This window comes from Typopeltis vanoorti, chromosome 1 (genome assembly GCF_054136105.1).
Source record: "Typopeltis vanoorti isolate ZY-2024b chromosome 1, IOZ_Tvanoo_1.0, whole genome shotgun sequence".
NCBI classification, from domain to species: domain Eukaryota; kingdom Metazoa; phylum Arthropoda; class Arachnida; order Uropygi; family Thelyphonidae; genus Typopeltis; species Typopeltis vanoorti.
In genome coordinates, this window is record NC_143549.1 from 116,583,094 (window position 1) to 116,605,271 (window position 22,178).

The window sequence follows — 22,178 nt, forward strand, 5'->3', positions numbered from 1 at the left end:
GGGGATCTGACAGTCATGATTAAGTTTTCTCCCTCTTTTTCTAAGAATGAGCTGAATATAGGATTGCTTTACATTCTGTGAAGTATATGCCAACTGAATATAAAAGAATGAAGAAACAATTACAGGATGGGTGTTAGTTCTGAAGCATAACATTTAAGTACAACTCGAGAGATACCATCAAAACCATTAGATTTTTTTGCTATCTAGTTTGGTGTTCTGGTGTCAAAAAAGAATCAGAAGGCATATACAGTGCACAATTCTGGTATGGCAGGAGTGATCATCATAATCTGTGCAGAAGTTGGAGGAGAACAATATGATGTTAACATCATACTGATTTTTTTTTTCTTTTTTCTTGGACTGCCTAGCCACACCTGTCATAAAACCATAGTTTGAATAGTGCAGAAACATTCATAATGGAAAGAGGAATGAATGCCTTTATTTCAGCTAGAATAATTTTTCCATCCAAACACCTCCTTCATGAAGGTGTTTTAATCAGCTGGAATGGAAGAGTAGAAGTCCTGGAGAATTCCACTTGCCATCACAGCCAAAGGACAAGTGATTCTGAGTGGAAAGGAAGGTAACAAGCGTGAGAGGTAAAATTTATGATTAATATGAAAGGAGAATTGATATAAGAAAGAATCGAGGATGTTGAGAGTAAAAAAGGTTATCTGGCAATTTGGTTGCTAAATAGACAATTTTCACTCAATCATTTCTTCTGACAAATATTTTGGCATTGCTTTGAAAAAAGGTGAAGGAAAGCCAGCTGGAGCATAGAAAATCAAGTTTAAGGAATAAGAAGTCAAAGAGGGAAGATGATTTTCAAAATCTGAAGAGCAGTAAGAGCAGCAGATAAATGTTATTAAATGATGGAGGATTACTAATTACTAAACTAAATTATTAGCTACTGAATTACGATAGGAGAATTAAACCAGACTAGCTGGCCGAGTGGTTATCATATCTACTGTTCAACCAACAGGCTACATGTTTTCGAACATTGCATAGGGCATGGATGTTTGTGACAATCTTTGGATGGGAGATGAATTTCATTACCCAATGTGAGACCACTGCTCCACGTATAAGATGCCTGAAGTGGCTTACAAAAATTCCATATTTGGTTTCTAGAGCAGGATTTGTGGATTATGCAAAATACATAAATAAATAAAAAAAATAAAAGCCATAACCACTTAGTACTAATGTATTATATATAGGTTTGCAACCTTTCGTGGGTGAAAGTCACATGAAAAAAAAAAAGAAAAAAAAAATCATAAGTTGGAGAAGATCAAAAACAGAGGATTCCGAGGTTCTGACATTCTCTGGCATGGAATATCAGACTGCACAAAGACGTGTCATCCTTGCAGAGGAAGGAATCAGTGTAGTTTGGACAGCCAAGAGGAATAGTGGTTGCTGCAGTTGATATTTGAGATTCAGTCAAAACAGGAAGTCTGGTCTAAATGTCTGTATGTGATAATGTGCATTATTTATATTCATATTTATGCAATGAATATACTAGTGAAGTGAATGCAGAAATGTTTTTTTTTTTTTTTGGCATTCATTTTGCTGGAGTGACAGTATGATTAGTTTTCTTTCTATAGTTGTTTTCGATGAACAGCTGAATTCAAAGAATGAAGACAAAGTAAGAAGAGAAAGACTCTTGGGCATGTCACCTATACAAAGAACACTCAATCTCTTCTCTATAATGTGACATGACATTGAGGCCCACCCTCATACATGATCATGTAATGGTATGGGGGAGGTGCATGATCTAGCAAAGCATGGAATAGCAGGATTATGCATTACTATAGACTTCAATCCCCACATACTATTTAGTGTATAAAATGTGGCGAAATTGTTTTATTGTCACACTACTGTCAAATGGAGCATATTTTGGTCTCCTGGTAGGTTTGGCATGCTTTGAAGAACATCAATTACACTATGTGAAAAGAGAAAAGGGGAAATTGAAGTCAGAATCTCTGCTCTAAAGACCACACGACATTAGCTACTACAGGCATTCAATAAGCAAGATCATGGCATTTCAGGTGATGTAGGTGCAGATGCTCATTTTGTCCAAAATATTGGAAATAAACGGGAAACTATCTGATTTTGACAGAGCCCTTTATATGGAAATATGCACCATCATAAGAAAGGGTCAGTGACTGGGAGAAGCTTTGTATTGTATCAGTAAGGCTAGAGGTTTTTTGTATTGATTTTACCTATATAGCAGTGGCCAATATAAGTGTTTTGGATTTTCGTTTGTTTTTGTTGTATTAAATTCTTTATTTCATTATGTAATTTACCATGTATAGTCAGTTAATTAAGAAAACAGTTTATTGTAAGCAACTTGAGACAAAAATGTCAGCTTCATTCCCAGCCTCCACCGAAGCGTGCAATACTTCCAAAACCATCATAAACAGGACTGAGTCTATTTTGAAAGGACTAAAATTCACTGCCTGTACCAATGGCAGTCATGTCTTCTGGTCTCTAACAAAAGCTCATAGGCACAACTTCTGGCAGATATTCATTTCACTGGAATGACAGTATGATTGTTTTTCCATAAAATGGTAATATTGAAACACCACTTAAAGATAAAGCTAACCTGCTGGGATCATTCTTCTCATCCAATTCCTGCATAGAATGATTATGGTAAACTCTTTCTTTAATTGGAAAATTGCATTGCATGCCTCCTGGAGTCTTCTGCCAGAAAGACATCAGAAGAATCTAGAACAGCCTGGATACCAAAAAGAGACTTCTGGTCTTGACAGCCAATTTGAGACTGAAATTACAGCCAAGTGTATTCAAGCGATCCAGTCATGGTGAAATTGGTGTGAAGCAGGGTGGTGTCTTAATATAATGCTCTTTATGTATTTGTTGTAACAATTATTCATCTTACTGATGGAAATCTCCCTCTAGGAGTCAAAATAATCTGCAGGATAGAATGAAGAAAAAATTTTTAAGCTCAACATATTCTGATCCAAAACAAAGAGAACTAAAATGTCACTTGCCAAACTTTAGCATGATGGCACCAATGTTGTTTTTGCTCAACAACATTTTGAAAATTAACTACAATCACTGTTGACATTTGCAAGAAAAACCGATGAATGAATTGATACCTAAGTGTAAACATTAAAAAGTCGTATACACTTCAGTACGAGTACTTGTCCTTCATGTAGCTGGAATAACCTTGGAAAATGTGAACCAGTTGCCATATCTTGAGAGTCATATCTCAGCAAATGATAATGAAACTGGTCATCTGAAATGTGCTAGTGCATAATTTTGGATGTTTATGAAAATGAAAAAATGAATCTCTGGAGACTAGTTCATACATGCTACAACCAAACTTTAGGTGGATAGCAATTTTGGTGGTTTTCTACCCAAAATCTTCAAAGCATAATTATAACTGTGACAAGCACAAAACTAAATAATTGTGGGACATAATTCAAATTGTAACTGAAAAACTAAAGTACTTACATGGCATCCTCTATGGGGGTCAAATATTCATAAAGTTAATGGGTATCAAGTCTCAAAATGACAGTCTCCCAGATCTTTGGCAAATTAATGCAACCATACCTGCTTAGGTTGGGTGAGTGTTTCATAACTGATGTTGATTCTAAAAATAGTCTCGCAGACCTATAATGACTTCTATGTAATATTGATGTTTTCCTCCATCCAAACCTATGTGAAGGAGTCTCCAGAGCATGGGCTATCACTCCCATCAATCCAACTTGCCATACAGATGACTGCAGATTTCATTTATGTGTTCTTCAAGACAGATATTAACTGATCTACCAGTCTGGCCAGAGTAGGCTAAACTGCAAGTATACATTCCAGAATGTGAAAGAGGATTTTTAGGAGAACAGATAAAGGCAGCTAGCTGAATTGAAGGTTTGAAAGTAGCATACAGATCATATCTGCAGAGAATCTTGGCTAATTTTTCCTGATGTACCTTTAACGCATAGAATGAGAACAGTTTGGCTGTGAACCTGTGTGTCATTTGCAGGAGGGGATGGGTGGTGCATGCAGCATTTTATGTATTTTACATGGCTGTACCACTGGATAAAAAGATGTTGCAAAGGGCCATGAGTTCGATTTCAGGGGCAGATGTCATTTAAACAAATAGCTCTGGCTCAGTGAGTAAGGATGTTTGAGGATACCATACTGTTTGCAAAGGTGGTGGTGGTGGTGGTGGTGTGATTGCTTATATAAATACCTTCTTGTATGAATGGGTTTTCTGTAAATAGAAAAAGATAATGAGATATTAAGAAGTTTTCATAACTTATTTTAATGGTATTGGCAACACCAAATGAACTATTTTATAAAAAAAAAAAAAAGATGTTTATTAACTGGTTTCACTGGATTTCAAACCAGCATCTTCAGAACACACAGCAGAATGTTATAGTTTACATGCAACAATGAGTAAGTGAAACAATTCAAACTGTAACAGAAAAAAAGATCTAAAGTCCTAATTTGGCACCCTCTAATGTAAAAAAAAAAAGTAGTAGTAGTAGTATTAAAGCTATGTAGGAGTTGATCTTAAGATAACTATCTCCAAAATCTTTGGCAAATTAATGCAACCATACTTGTGTAGGTAGGGAGAATTCTTCATAGCCATGGCTGACTCTAAAAATAATCTTTCTGATCTGTAACGACCTCTAAATAGCACATTCCATCTAATTCTGTGTAAAGTTCCACAAAAATTCATCGAAAACTGTTCACTGAAAGATGGTTTATCAAATGACAATTCATTGAAAAATCAATTTGTTGAATAAACAAATTGATTTTTGTTTATTCAACAAAATAAACAAAATGTGAATGGCAATTCATTGAAAAACAATTTATCAAATAAATAATTTGTCGAATGATGATTCATTGCATGACAATTCATTGCAAATGCAACTGATCAAAAAAATAATTCACTGATAATTTTTCGATCAATTCTTTCATAATTCATCGAAAGCTGATAAGGATAATACAACAGCTATCATGAATCAAGAGGGTTACAAAAATAAATACAAAATCTCCTATGGAACAGTTCTACTTAATAAATTACAGATCGAGACTATGTCTCAAAGGGAAAAAAAAAAAAGTCCACAAATTACGATTTGTGGAGTTTTTTGTCCACAAATCGTAATTTGTGAACAAAATGTTGACGATTTCTTGGTACAAAGAAATTGTCAACAAAATAAAACTGGCTCGTATTTATGAAGTACCTAAAATCCACAAATCTGATATTCCCCTAGGCCCTATAGTTGATAGCACAGTCGTACTTAGAAACTTGTCCAATAGTTAGTTAAGTCTCTTGCCCCCTTGCCCCCCCCCCTTTACTGACAACTCTACTTTTGTAAAAAAATTCAGTCCATTTTAAATCATTAGTTAAAACTCATATCCTTAAAAATTAGACATAACGGTTAGTTTTAATGTCGCTTCCTTATTTACTAATGTACCACTAATAGGCACTCTTCATTTAATACAGTCTAAATTTCCCACTGATATCTTTCATCATCATCATCAAATTCCTGCCATGTACCATCAAGGGGTGTACAGGATATGATAGTACTACATGAAAAAAATTACATCATTACTAACTTCCTATCTACAATTTTCCTCCAAATCAGTCTGTTACTTGTCAAGACTCCAACATTATCAGATCTTATATTTCTATCGTCTAAGGCACTTTGTACTGTATCAGTCCACCTATATCTTGGTCTTCCTCTGGGTCGTTTTCCTGCCAACTTGGCAGAGAACACTTGTTTTGCTAATCTTTCCTCTCCCATTCTATTTAAGTGACCATACCACCTGAGATTAGCTCTGCTAACGCATTCCTGGATGCTGACAATGTCAAGTTCTTTCCTAATATCCTCATTTTTAATATGATATTGCCATTGATGCCATCTGTTCACGCCTCTAATCTTTCTCAGGACTCTCATATCTGCGGTCTCTAGTCTTTGGTCAAGTGTTTTACTTCTGACCCAGCTCTCAGATACATAAGTTAAAACTAGTTTGAACACTAAATTAGTGTTCCAACTAATTTCTCTCTTGTTCCATATGAATTTATTCAATTGACTTCGTACCATACCAGCTTTGTTGATTCTGTTGTCTATTTCCATATTTAATTTACCATCTTCACTAATAATCGTGCCTAAGTAGCTGAAATGTTTTATTTGTTCCACAGGTTCCCCGTTCACAACACAGTTGACATTTTCAACGATTCTGCCTACTTTCATTGTCTTTGTCTTTTTAATGCTGACCTTCATACCATATATATTACAACAGTTATTCTATTTAGTCAGGGAATCTTGCAAATTTGTAGCGGATTTATTCAGAAGTATAACATTGTCCGCATAAAGCAAAGAGCTAACATTAACATCTCCAATTCTGATATCATGTTTAATACCACTTTCCTTCATAATATAATCCATATAGATAATGAATAACAGAGGGGATAATGTACATCCTTGTCTCATCTTTGAATTATTCAAATTTACAATGTATGCATCTTATTTTACATGAGGAGGAAAAATCTACAAACAGATTAATGGTACTGTATGGTTGCATTAATTTGCCAAAATTTCATGAAACTTCATCAAATTTCATGAACAGTTAGAATGCCATAACAACATCTAATGGACTATTTTGAGTAATTTCTCATTTCTTGTGTTTAAACGTTTAGTTACCTGTAACCTCTGAAGATATAAGGCAAACGACATACGAAACTTATTGGGTTTGTTTATCTTTATTTTATTTATCTTAATAAACATGTGGCCACAATACCAAAATCTTTCTTTTGTACTTCACAGAATGTTTAGTTTCTGTACATGAATAGTTTTTCTTTGTTTGATTGATGTTATGCTTTACAGAAAGTATATTTATCAGAATTCTCCAGAATCCCTCATTATGAATTAAATAGTTATGAACTAAACTGATGTATCAGTTAAGCCCTCTTTGTATGTTGCACAGAGGGCTTAACTAATACATCAGTCAGTGTGATTGAGACAATGTTATCAATATTTATTAATATTGTTGTTATAATAATTCTAATGTTCAGCCAGCAAAAACTACAAGAAACTAATCTTTATGAAATAAATAAGTAAAATAAATGAATGAACATGAGAAAAAATATTTGGTTCTGAAAAGATCATGTCACCTGCAGCTATATTTTTACTGCCTTAAACTAAAAAGCAATATGTATATGTTACCAAAGTGAAATGCATTTTTAAATGTCATGTGAACAGTTTCAAAATAAACTATAATCTGAAATGTTGGTAGTTTGAACAAGCAGCTAAATTTCTTCCTCTCCTCATCAGACAAATGTCTATGTAACATAGCTCTGCTTTTTTTTTAAATGGTCCATTTTCCCAAGATAACCGCATCTGATAATTTATAATTTTTTGATAATAAAACTGAATTGTAATTACTATAAATTAGAAATTATGAAAAGAAAATCATTGTGGTTTTGGAGATGAAATTAGAAAGAATTAGTTTTAGCAAAACTCCTGTATCAGCCTACAGAAAAAATATCAGCACTTTTGTTTGGAATGTTCTCCAATCAAAAGTTAAAAAGAAAACAAATTTCTGATGTATTCATCTACCAACTGAGATTCTTCAGTGTGCCTTCTGGGATGTGTTCTTCCTTTTATGTTTCAGAAGTGCTAAGGAATTTCTGTTGACTTTCATCCTGTAGCTAGGGAAGAGAAGATTATTAGCTAGTATTTCTAAGAAATAACTTATTTCAAAAATGGCAACCAGTATTGGTATTAATATTCAAGCTTTTGGTAAGAAAAAGAACAACAAGAACAATGAAAACTAACTTTTTATGACACAAACAGACAAACGTTTTAATATAGGGAAAAGATAAGATCTCATGTTGGGTCTTAAAAGCATGGGTGTTACTCACTGTGTGAGTAATACCCATGCTTCAAGAATTTGATACTCTTCATGTAATATAGTAGTGTAGGGATCCTAAATGTCTTCCATGCAAGTTTCGGTTCAACCATGAAAAGAAAACCAAAGCAGTAAAGCATACTAAACAGTACAGAGAATCAAGACTGATGGTAAGTCATTGCTATCAGCTGTTCAATATCAAGAGATGAAGGAAAGCCACATCCCTCCATAGTGTCCCCTATACCACATTACTTGGAAAGAGCAGTGAAGTATGTAGAAGGCTAATACTATCAAGGTCATGTTAAGATAGAAAGACTGGATGTTTCCTCTCATATGAACAACCATGTTAAAGAGTGCTGCTTCTTACCACATGTCCCTGCTTTCTGCTTGGTTCAACCATGAAAAGAAAACCAAAGAATTTGCTGCTGTTAGAAAATCTTCCTAAAAAAATTACATAAAATATAAAAAAACAAAAAATTGCACGTGCACACACACACACACACACACACAAAAACACATCTGCTTCAACAACTTTTTTTTTTTTTTTTTGACAAACTCAAACATAAAATGATAAACTATAGATCCAGCCTGCTTTGTGACTGAACCTTCAAATGCAGCAGCAACAACTGCTGTACATCAGATCCTGGCTATCCAAACTACATTCTGTACAATTCCTTCCACCACCAAGGAAGGATGTACAACTGATATTCTGTGCCAAAGTTATAATTTCCTCTTTTTGACCTTCTCTAGCTTAAGGTCTCTTAGCCCATTCTGTAACTTTCATCTGCTATTCAAATTCTAAAAATCACTGTAATCTCTCTCTCTCTTACTTCTTATTCCTGAAGCTTATTTTTCTGCAGTCCAAGCATCTCTTCCAATTCTTCAACATATTTGCAAGTTCACTGATCAAGCTGGAAGTAGTGCTCAAGTATTTTTTGCAAAAGCAATGATCTAATTCAAATCATCCATCTACAATCCTGATATTTAAGATCTTAGCTCTCCTGTGGAACACTTAATAGTTTCCACTCTCCTAAACCAAGTTCCAGAAATTATTCTTGCTTGCATGATAACCTTCACTCCATTCTACATTTTCTTCACATGGCATATAAATAGTTTCATAGCATCGCTACTGTCACATTTCTTTTATATCTGTCCAAGTAATTTCTCTGAAGATAGTTATAGTGAAATATCAACATTATTAAACAAATAATTACTAGTGTGATAACTCTTTGTTAATAATCATAATTAATAAGGAGGACACCTATATGTAACATTTAGTCAATTAGTCCAGAATAAGTAAAGTGGATATTAGATCCAGTATTATTTCAAAGCCGAATGTAGAAACTATGAAAGTTTCGTAAGGTAAGTTGACCAGAGAGCTAACGGGAATACACTCTGCAGCATTCACAAGTTGCCGTAACGTGGACTACTTAAAAGACATAGGCGACACCCAAGCGTCTATATATTTGCATGTTATAAGTCCATTTTGATAGAGGCAAATATATAGACACTTGGGAGGCATCTATGTCTTTTAAGTAGTCCGTGCTAAGGCAACTTGTGAATGCCGGAGAGCGTATTCCCATAAGCTCTCTGGTCAAATTACCTTACGAAACTGTCATAGATTCTCCATTCGGCTTTGAAATAATGCTGGATCTAATATCTGCTTTGCTTATTTTGCATTGCCAAACTGAAGCCTTTTGGCTCTTTATTTGAGGAATTACAGAATGATATTTTCTTATCCCTTCTTGTCAATATCTTCATTCTTGCATTTATATTCCCCACATTGTCACCACTTTTGCGATGCTTCCTCTGAACTTCAACTACTTGTCCACCACATATTCCAAAAACTCTTGTCTACTCATGCAATGCAGTAATGTGCCTTTTCAAAGGTGTGATTGTCACTATAAAATACATGCACACAGATACACGCACAGCAATGTGCCTTTAATCTCAAGAAAATCCTCGTGCTCTGTAAATGAGGCTGCATACATTGTGATCTGTCCACAATATCAATGTAATCAAATATCTGCTACTAACAGAAATTTAGCAGACATATTTTTAAAAAGAATAAACAGCTGCTCTATACAAACTCATATCTGATATTAGTACTACAAAATTTTGTATGTTTGCTGTTTTTTTTTCTTTTTCTAAAAAAAAAAAGGGGGAAAAAATCTAACTGAAGGAATATTGTGGAAGTACTAAATATCCATCTTTAAATGATTCTGTAGTTAAAGTTATCATGTCATCAGCAATCAAGATAATTATAAACAATTTCTACTGCATTAATTATTGGTCTCCCATGTAGTATATCAAGGGTAAATTGACACTTGAATATCTTAGTAAAAAAAAAAAAAAAATGATGAAACATGCAAAAAAAGGGGGGATTCTTTTTTTAGTTAAAAAAAAAGTAAATAACATGTCGACATGAATTCATTCCTTTTCAAGGGATAAAAATACATTAAAATTGCAAATAAGAATGCTATAAAAACTTCATAATTATTATAAAGAACTCACAAATAAATTAACATACTTTTTCACCAAGTTCATAAATTGATCTCTCTATATCAACAAAATTCATCCTTTCTACATTCCTAATTACTGGTACCACCAGGCCCTATAAAATCATTTATAAAAATATCATTTCTAAAAGAAAGTCATCGATCAAAATAAACATTGTAAAATAAATAAATATAAAAAATATTATCTGGCTACTAAACAATTAATTTTGCAACAATACATGTGTCTTGAATGTTAGTATCTTTGAAGAATCCAGGCAAAAGCAACAAGTCTATATGACAAAATAGAAGAAAACGAAAGAGGTACAACCAGTGAAACATTTATAGCAAGTCGCGGGTGGTTCTACAATTTCAAAAAGCGTATGGGACTCCATAACGTAAGAATCCAAGGTGAAAGCACAAGTGTTGACACTAAAACTGCAGAATTATTTCCCAATGAATTGAAGGAGCTTATTGAGAAGGACGGCTACACAGATAAATGTTTAACGCTGACGAGACTGGCTTGTTCTGGATTCAAAAATGGAAAAGAATGCCATCGCGCACATTTCTAGCAGAGAAGGAAAAAACACAAGCTGGGTATAAAGTGTCAAAAGACCGATTGACACTTTTACTAGGAGGTAATGCATCAGGTGATTTAAAATTGAAGCCACTGTTAGTGTACAGAGCGGTAAACCCAAGAGCTCTTAAAGGCTTTACAAAGAACAATTTACCTGTTCATTGGCATTCGAATAAAAAAGCGTGGGTGACTCCAATTTTCGAAGACTGGTTTAAAACTTGTTTTTGCCCTGAAGTTAAAAGCTATTGTAAAAAGAATGATATTCCTTTCAAAATTTTGCTTTTATTAGACAATGCGCCAGGCAATCTAACTCTATTGACTGACTTGGATGAGAATGTCAAGATTCACTTTTTCCCTCCAAACACAACATCAATTCTGCAGCCGATGGATCAAGGCGTTATCTCCACTTTCAAGGCTTACTATTTAAGAAGAACTTTTGCTCAAGCTATTAAAGCTGCAGCAGAAGAAGATTCTTGGACTTTGAGTGAATTTTGGAAGAAATTTAGCATAAAAGATGCCATTCAAAATATTTATGAATCTTGGCAAGAGGTGACTCAAAGCAACATTTGAGTCGTATGGCATAATATCTTGTCACACTGTTCAAAGGACTTTGTTACCTTTGCAACACAGAAAGAAGAAATCTCAACAGAAATTGTGCAGATGGGCAAAGATCTTGGTTTTACAAGTTTAGATTGTAACAATGTGAATGAATGTATTGATTCCCATTCAAATGATCTGGATGATGAAACCATTTTGAAGTTGGAACAACGAGCCTATGAAGCAGAAGAAGACAAAGATGACCCCACTGATGTCATGGTTGAAGATTCCTTTGCTGATCTTTCAACTTTTGTGAGAAAAATCGACGAAGCTTCCGACTTTCTCATAAATGCCGACCAGAATTTGGAAAGAAGCATCAAAGTGAGACAAAGTCTCAATAATGCCATCAAATGCTACAGAGATCTAGTACTTGAAGAGATGAAGACAAGGATGGTTCATCGAACACTAAAAGGCTACTTTAGTAAAAAGTAAATTACTGTATGCTAAAATTGAAGCAATGTTTGTTTTGTTTTCTACAAATTTTATATTAGATTAAAAGGATTTTATTTGTTATTTAGTTAATAAAAATAACAATTTTTTTTTTCATTTTTAAACATTTTTATTATCCTAAATTTTTGTAATAAATTAAATTGAAAACCTTTATAAATAGACCTCGAACAACGTGAGCGTGGACGCTTCTTGAAACCAATTAACTGCGCTATACAAGGTATTCCTGTATAACTAAAAATTTACTTCTGATAAGATTTTTTGAAAGAGTATATTCATTAACAATACCAATGCTACCAAACTTGCTTCCTCAATTCTCATTTGTTTTGTCTACCTCTTTTCTCTAGGAAAGCCCTCCTCATCAAAGAATTACAATTTTCAGTTCTTAAAAAGAACATCAGTAAATTCTTCTTTCCTAACTCCTGCCTATAACTACAATAGCTTTTTTAATCTCTCAGTGTGGGGCTGATACACACACACACACACACACACACACACACACACACACACACACACACACACACACACACACACACATTCATAACAATGCTTCATGATGTAAACAACACCAGAAACAATAATTGCTTAGTTTACTGAACTTACTAATTCAGTGGTTTGTTTTCTTTTCTTACCAGCATCATTACAGCAAAAATTACAATGGGGGTAATACACAGTTATTTCAAGAGAATGTAATAGAAACAATTTAAATTCTAACTGAAAAGTAACTACTGTCCTAACAAGGCAACCTGCAGTAACAAGATAACAGTCCAGCTAATTTGATGAAGTATGTAGTAATGTGGTCTTTAAATAATCATCTCCCAGATCTGGAAAATCTAATACGGCCATACTTCTTGAGGTTAGGAGAGTGCTTCATAGCTGATGCCAATTCTAAAAATAGTTTCTCGAAGGAGACTTCTAGTGACGTACTGTATATGTAGTGAAGTTGTTTTCATCCATTTGATCCTAAGTGAAGAAAAACCTACAGTATAGTAGGTCTGTCAGTCCTGACTCGTCATATAGTTCATCGCAGATGTAAGTTTTGTGTTCTTCAAAAGAGCTGTTAAGAGATCTACCAGTCTGTCCAAAGCAGGCCAAGCTTCAAGCACACAGGGAACTTTATAAATTACAGGATGTGCAGAAGAGGATAAAGATAATCCTTAGGAGAATGGATGAAAGCAGCTAGCTGAATTTGTGGTTTGAAGGTGGTATAGAGATTATATTTAAGAATAACTTTAGCTATATTTTCAGATGTCCCTTGAACATAATGGATAGGAATAGTTTTCTTGTGATCTTGTGTGCTGGTTGTAGGAGGCATGGTAGGGATATGCAGTACTTTGTTCATTTTATGGAATTATAGTCACTAGCTAAAAAAGTCTAGTGAAGGTAAAAGTTCAGTTTTTAGGGACAAAGGCTATTAATTATTATAACAAATAGCCCACCCTGGCTCTGTGTGCAAGTGTACTACTGAGGATACCATACTGATAGAAAGGGTGATGGTGGTGTAATTTACTTATACAAGTAACTTGGCCTGTATGTTTTATATAAACAGAAAAGGATAATCAACCATTTCATTATAATAATATAATGATAATGAACTGACTTTGCCATTTTAATGGGATGAGGATAACCTGTGAATTCTAATGCCACTAAAATGCAATCTTGTCTCATTTCTAGGAAGAAAGATCATGTTGTCCTCTCCCTCACTTTTGACAAAATTCCTCTTGACAATTGGAACCAATTCTCTTTCCTTTGGGTTAACTCTCACATTTCATCTATACTGGCATAAGTTCCTCCAAAAAAAGCTTAGTATTCCTTTCTGTTCCAAACAATATTTCTCTCCCGCACAACTCCTAATGCTTTATAAAGCTCAAATTCACCCAACCTTAGAAGACTATTTGCACAGTTGAAGTGGTGCACTAACACTTCCCTCAGAATGCTTAAGTGTATATGGAAGTGTATCAATAACTCCCTCCAGTTGCTTCCCCATATTATTTGTTTAATATCATGTCTCTTCTATAGTTACACAGGCATTGAACTACTAAACTGGTCATATCAATTCCAAATTCAAAGAATCAACTTCTTATCCTCACCTTCATTTCCTACACCTCAGCCCTTTGGAACAGTCATTTTCATATGGTTTTCTCCAATGACTACAACCTTCAGGCCTTTAAAAAACATATTAACAAATTGCATCCTTCCCTCTAACCTCTTAACCACATAGCACTATTCTGTCATAAGTTCTGAGACCTCTTGTGTGTGGTGCTGTTATTAAAAAACACTCTGGTAACCATTTATTTTCTATAGTGAAATGTATTTTTAGATATTGGTTGTTAAAATGACCAATAGTGGCATGAACGTCTTCAAATTAACTTTGCTGTTATCCAGTCCCTAGAGCAGGGGTCGGGAACCTTTTTGAACCAAAGAGCCATTCCACCAAAAAAATTAATTAAAACAAAATTTTGAGAGCCGCAACTTCAATTCGATTTTGCGTGGTGACTCAAAGTTGCAGTTAGTTCAAACTTAGGTAAATTTCTTTTTAATTCAGTACTTCCAGATATCAAATACCACTTTTATGTTTGCATATAAATTTTTTATATGTTCAATAAATAAAACATTAAGTATGATTAAATTTTTAATCACAAAACATGTTTAAGTATAATATTGCAAAAAAGTCACAATTTATATTGCAAAAAGAATTAGTCCGAACAAAAATACAATATTATGTATTTTAATAGATATTTGACTGTTTTAATTTAAAATTCGCTAATGAGACTTTTGATTTTGCATCTTCTCAACCAATTTACTTAAATCTGGATTGTATGTCATGCACTTTAATAGTAATTCAGCTTTCAAACTTTCATCAGTCAATTTCCTATACTTATTTTTAATGTAATTCATTGAAGAGAAAAATCGTTCGCAATTGTACATTGAACCAAAAAGAATCAAAACCCCAAAAGCAGTCGCCTGGCATTTGAATAATTAGTTTGGAAAGAATTCCAACATTTAAATATAATTTCCTGTGGTGTTTCTTCCATAGTTTCCTCATTTTCTTCAATTTGTGATACCATTTCCTGAAGTTTTTGTACCCAGATGCTTTTATTCTGAATTTCCAGAAGCTCCAGTTGTAGTTCTGCAATTGATATTCCGAGAAAAGCTTCAATATCTATTAATTTTAAATTGCAATTTAACAGATGTAATATAAATTTCATCATCTCCTGATGTTTTTTAAAATCCTGAAATCTGCTTATAAATGAATCTAAAATTACAGTCATTTTTCAGCAAATATTTTGCAATCAACTTTTTCTTGATTTAATTTTTTAGATTTTCAAAATATATAAATTATTCTTCAGTAACAATCTTCGAAAAACACTTTAATTTCTTCAAAGGTAATGACTTCCTCTAGTAATTATAAGACTGTGTTTCCCTTCCCTTGTAACTTCAAATTTAGCTTATTAAAATGTTCTATCATATCAAACAAAAAACAAAAATTTTGTATCCATTCAGGATTATTGAGAAGTTCCACATGATTTACTTTATAATTTTTAGTGGTTAAAAAAACTGTTACTTCTTTTAAGCACTGAAAAAAAAGTTTTAATGCTTTTCCTCTTGATAACTATCGTACAGATGTAAATGTCACTAAATTTTTATGTTGACTTCCTAGTTCCTCTAAAAATGTGTCAAAACGTCTGTGATTCAACGCCTGAAATTGATCATTGGCACAACAACATCCGTCACTCTTTTTAGTTGTAGTAATAATCCCAAAGAATTTGAAACTAAAGCTTCTTAATGCAAAATGCAATAAAATGAAATAACTCCATGTGGAATATGAGTGGAGAATAATTTAACAAACCCCTCATTTTTCTCGATCATAGAAGACGCACCATCAGTTGCAATGCATACTATATTATTAATATTTATATTTTTATTCTGTAAACTTGTTAGAAGGTTTTCTGAAATATCTTGACCTACAGTGTGTCCTTTAAGTGTTAGCAAATCAGGAAGTTCTTCTCGAATACTGAAAGATGTGATATATTTAATCATCATGCAGCATTGTGCCATATCGAATCATTTGATTCATCAACCATAACAGATATAAAATCGGCAGGATTAATATCTATAATTTGCATATTTGAAACTTCTGCAGAAATTGTTACAATCCGTTCCTTGACAGTTCTAGCCGAATGAAGTAAATCTTTAATTTTCTTTACGTATCTTGTCCTTATTTTTCATATCCTTAAATAGAATTTCAGAGACATTATACATGCAATTTTTTAGAAATTCACCATCGGTAAAAGGTTTTCCCACTTTTGCTATTTCAAGGGATAAAATAAAAAAACTTGCTTCAGTAGTATTCGACGAAGATTTCATCAAAGTTGACAAATTTCTTAGCTGAAGCAATGTTTTCTTTTGTAATTCTTCAATACCTTTTTTCTATTATCACCCTCAGGATATTTTTTTTACTGAAATCTAAATGCTTTCCTCTAAAATATCGTTCGACATTACTTGATTTGGTATTTTGAAGTCGTAGATGGCAAATTAAACATTGCAGATTTCCATTTACTTCTATAAATGCAAATTTCTCTATTCACATTTTATTGAATCCTCTGTTTTCTTCGATTATTTTTCTTTTTCTTGAACTCATATTAGGACAGTTATTATCCCAAATTTACCTGCAAGTAAAAACACAAATTCAACTTGTACATAACATTACCTGACACTAAATTAAACAGCAGTTTAGTACCACAATAAATAAGTTAACAGAATATTTATTTTGACAGTTAAAATCCATATGTATCTAAAAACCATGGTGCTTGACAGGACAGATGATCAATTAGTTCAAATTTTTGCCATGGCGCTAGTTACCTTAGTCATGCATAACACATATCACATGCATAGTATCTAGCGCTACGAATAGGCTGTATCAAAAAACAATATTTAGTTGTTTGTATTAATTATGTGTCTTTTAATTCAATATAAAAGAGCTGCACTTTGTTCAGCGAAGAGCCGCATGCGGCTCCAGAGCTGCCGGTTCCTGACCCCTGCCCTAGAGAGTACCTGGCTAATTAGGACATTAGTTCATTTTCAGTTACAATTTAAACTGTTTCCATAACATACTAATTGAGTGTGTACCACAGTTATAATCTGTGGTCTGGTGATGCTAGTTAGAAAACCAGCAAAACAACAGCAAGTTCTATAAATTAATTCATTATTGTTTCATTTTCTGGTTTCTTACATTAGCATGAATAAACACAACACACAATATTCGTGTATGTGCACACAGTTCTGTGTATATATATATACAGTGCTAAAATCATAAATGACAGTACACATTCTTTGCTAAAAGGAAAAGTTCATCATCGTCAAATTCCTGATATGTACTCTCAAGGGGTGTACAGGATATAACAGTACTACATGAAAAACTTATATCATTGCTAACTTCCTATCTACAATTTTCCTCCAAATCAATCTGTTACCTATCAATTCTACAACATTATCAGATCTTATATTTCTATCTTCTAAGGCACTTTTTGCTGTATCAATCCTACCTATATATTAGTTTACCTCTGTGCCTTTTTCCTGCCAACTTGGCAGAGAGAGAGAGAACACTTGTTTTGCTAATCTTTCCTCTCCCATTCTGTTTAAGTGACCATACTACCTGAGATTAGCTCTGCTAACACATTCCTGGATGCTAACAATGTTAAGTGTTTTCCTAATATCCCTGTTTTTAATATGATATTGTCAGTGATGAAATCTGTTCATGCCTCTAATCCTTCTCAGGACTCTCATATTAGTGGTTTCTAGTCTTTAGTCAAGTGTTTTATTTCTAACCCAGCTCTCAGATCCATAAGTTAAAATTGGTTTGAACATTGTCTTGTATACAGCTAATTTAATGTTTTGAGTAATTTCTCTCTTATTCCATATAAAAATTTATTTAGTCGACTTCCTACCATACTAGTTTTGTTGATTCTGTTGTCTATTTCCATATTTAATTTACCTCACTAAAAATTGTGCCCAAGAAGTTGAAATGTTCTACAGATTCTCCATCACGATGTAGTTGATATTTTCAATGTTTCTGCCTATTTTCATTTTCTTTTTCTTGTTATTGCTGATTTTCATACCAAATTTATTACAATGGTTATTCAATTTAGTCCAGAAATCTTGCAGACTTGTACTGGATTTATTTAGAAGTATAACATCATCTGGGGTGCAAAGTCCAACTCTACCTCCCATTGTACATCCTGGGGTGTTGGGAATCCTAACCATTATTGGATCTGGATCCAACACCACTAACAGAGCTCTGGCAAACACTTCAGAACCCTGGTCAGGAGAAGTGTATATGTGACTACAGCAAAGATGCCACTACTGCAACAACAGAAATGGCTCCGAGTCCTGCACAACCCACACTCACCTTTCTACAGTGCCAGTAAGGCTGAGGCCGGGGTGCTAAGAATCTCGCAGATGAAAACAGGCTGCCAATTAAATCTATGAAAATGGTAATCGATACCCTCAATACTTGAACTTCGGCAAAAGACTACAGAATAGATTTATTAATCAAAGAACTAACCAATATCAACTTAGATATCCTGCTAGTGAATGAAACAAAAAGACTGAAAGAACTGGAAGCAAGATAGTACGATGACTCACAGATACTCCTCAAACCATCCTCAAACAATGGCAAACAAGGCAGAGTGGGCTTCATTGTTAAATCTAAGCTCACCAAGTCAATCCTTTCTTGAAAAATCATATCTGAAAGAATAGCTGTACTCCTAATTGGAATAGAGAACAATATAATAAAATTAATATCCTGCTACGCTCCAACATCTGCAGCTGATAATCAAGAAATAGAAATTTTTTACATGAATCTTGAACAGGCATTAAATTACAAGTCAACATACACATTTGTTGGTGGTGACTTTCATGCCAAAATAGGATGTGGAAAAGAAAACAAAAAATTTATAGGTCCAAATGGCCTGGGACAAAGAAATAGAAGAGGAGAGAAATTAGCTGAATTTGATGCAGCTGAACAACTCTTTATCGTGAACACTTTTTTACAACAAACGCCCAGGAAGATGGCAATCACCGAATGGAGACGCAAAAAATGAAACTGACTACATTTTAACAGATTGTAAAAGATTGGTACAAAATGTTGGTACAATAGGCAAAACATACTTCAACATAGATTCTGACCACAGACTCCTCAGAGTCATTATAAGAATAGACCACAAAAAATAACAACATATCAGGGCAACATCAAACCACAAAAGACAACCTAAACAAATAGACTACCACAAGTTCAGGAAGTACGTAGAAGAGACCGAATGGACTATTAAGAACTATTACATAAATGATGACTCTATTGAATTTATTAAGAAATTCAACAAGTGCAAAAAAAAAAAAAAAAAAAAAAAAAAAAAAATCAGAAATTCCTGTGAAACAAAAGAAAAGCAAACGACTCTCACCTCAAACTACTGAAAAAGAGAAAAGAACTGAAGAAATCTGAAGGAAATTTTCTAGAATACAAAATTATCTGCAAGTTACTAAGGAAAAGAATTCCAGAAGACTACAAAGCTTTCAGGATACAAAAACTAAGAGGTGCAGGCAAAAACCAGCCTGAAAAAAATAGAAAAAGATTTAAATTTTAAACAGTCAATTCCACCTGCTTTACAGGATCAAAATGGAAAAAACATACTATTAGAAAAAGGATAGAAGAAATTGTACAGAATTTTATAATGATCTTTATGCAACTAAGTGCCAAGTCTCAGAACCTATCATTCCAAAACCAAGCAATATACCAGATATACTTCCAGAAGAAACAGAACATGCCCTTAAGAAAATGAGTAAAGGTAAAGCCTCAGGACGATCATGTTAAGGCTGAAGAAATCCAACAAGGTGGACCAACTATATTCAAAGCCTTGGCTGCCAGATTCACGTGATACTTCAAAGAAAGAAAGATTTCAGATGAATGCCTTACTGGAAATAAATGTGGACCCTATTTTGTTAATTTCTGTTACATGGTAACAGAAATTAACAAAAATCAATCCACATAAATAACCCTATATTTGATCAACCTATAAACATAGATATAAAGAGACGGGGTTTGCCAAGGCTATGTGATCTCCCCTAATCTATTTACCAGCACTTTAGAATGCATTCTGAAAAAAAAAAAAAAAAAAAAAAATAGACCTAAACAGAGGAATAAGCATGGATGGTGAAAAACTACAAATCCTTATGTTTGCATGATCTAATATCGATATCCCACAACCCAAAAGACTTAGAAGAAATGGGTGAAAAACTATACACAAACAGCAGTAAGATAGGCTTAGAAATGAATTTAGAAAAAACAAAATGGATTAAAAACATCTATACAAGTGACAGTCACCTACGTATTAATAACATCCCTACAGAACAAGTTGACTCCTACAATTACTTGGGACAAACAATAAAAATGAATAACGATTTATCTGAAGAACTAGCAAAAAGAAAGAAAGCTGCATGGCTATCATTCAACAGACTAAGAGAAACACTTACTGATCCAAATCTTGACATCTCTGCAAAGGAAAAACTATTTAATAGTGACATTCTTCAATCACTCACATATGGATCAGAAACATGGAACACGACAAGAAAAGAAGAAGAGACTCTCAGAAAAACTCAGTGTGTAATAGAACGTAGGATCTGTAACATGAGCAAAATGGAACATGTTAGAAACATGGAACTAAGAAAAGAGATCAGGCATAAAAGATGTGGTAACTGCAGTAAACGGAAGCAAGATGAGATGGGCAGGTCACATAGTCAGACTCAGGGATAACAGACAGACATATAGAATACTCAACTGACAACCAAGAATAAAGAGAAAACCAAGAAGACCACCTAAAAGATGGGAAGATCCATTAATGAAATCTATGGATATAATATGGAAAGAGAGAGAATCAAGATTGAGGTCATTGGAGACATCTTTGTGACCAGCACTCAGGGCTGGTTTTTACCATTAGGCGAACCTAGGCAATCAGCTAGGGGCGATTATTTATTTTTATAAATATCCACATTTGTAGGTGTACATGTGCTTGTGTGAGAATGACAAAATATATAGAGAGACAATGTATAGGGGCACCTAAATTTTCTTTGCCTAGGGGCATCAGATACTCACATACTTTCACCATGAGTGCAGGCAGGGCCAGCACTCATGGTGAAACACAGATCTATCAAGGTAATAACATCATCTGCATAAAGTAAGAGATGAAATTAACATCTCCAATTTTGATACAAGTTTTAATGCCATTTTCATTCATAATGTGATCCATATAGATAATAAATAACAAAGGGGATAATGTACATCCTTGTCTGACACCAGGATTAACATTAAACCATCTTCCTGTAATTCCTTCAATTCTAACTGCTGACTTACAACTCAAATAAAGACAAAGTATTGCTTGATATAAAGCTCCACTGATACCATACAACTGCAGTGTTTTGAATAGCTTTTTTCTTGACACCTTGTCATATGCTTCTTGCAGATCTACAAAACTTAAATACAGATCTTTGTTATATTCCCATGATTTCTCAATTATTTGTTGTAAAGCTAAAGTCTGATCCTGACAGCCTCTATTTGGCCTGAATCCAGCTTGTTCTTCACAAAGCTTCTCTTCCACAATCATTCTCAACCATTTCTCAAGTATACTTGCATAAATCTTACCGGGAACACTCAGTAGAAAAATACCTCTGTAATTCTCACATCCAGTTTTATTTCCCTTTTTATATACAGGTAATATGCGAGCTCTACTCCAATCATCTACAATTCATCCCTCTGTCCAAGCCTTCAGAAATATGCAGTGCAGATACTGTTATACCTCCATACTTGAGCATTTCTGGTCAAATATCATCTATTCCAGTTGCCTTTCCACATTTCATGCTTTTGATGGCTTTTTCTACTTCAAGTATGGATATGTATTCCTGATTGCATGCCTGGTCAGTGTTTTTTTTACCACTGTGCTATCACTACATGTTTCATTTAGTAATTTTTCAAAGTAATTACTCCATACTTCAAGGATATCTTTTTTTCTCCAGTTTTTATGTCACCTTTATCATCTCTAATTCCATTCCTTTTACAGCACTCTTTCCTCCATTTCTGAGCTTTTTCAAGAGCCTCCAGAATATTTTGCCACTTTTTGATATTTATTTTCTCTGTT

The 22,178-nt window shown here is 33.8% G+C and overlaps 1 protein-coding gene across 1 annotated transcript in view; it reads right to left on the minus strand.

The window, feature by feature from the left end:
• LOC150110340 (dihydrolipoyllysine-residue succinyltransferase component of 2-oxoglutarate dehydrogenase complex, mitochondrial) overlaps positions 1 to 22,178 on the minus strand; it is a 258,699-nt gene that overhangs the window by 58,009 nt on the left and 178,512 nt on the right. Inside the window, exon 12 of the mRNA XM_090393052.1 lies at positions 10,406 to 10,489. Within this exon, the coding sequence (XP_090249178.1) occupies positions 10,406 to 10,489 (84 nt within the window). The remainder of the gene's footprint in view (positions 1 to 10,405; positions 10,490 to 22,178) is intronic.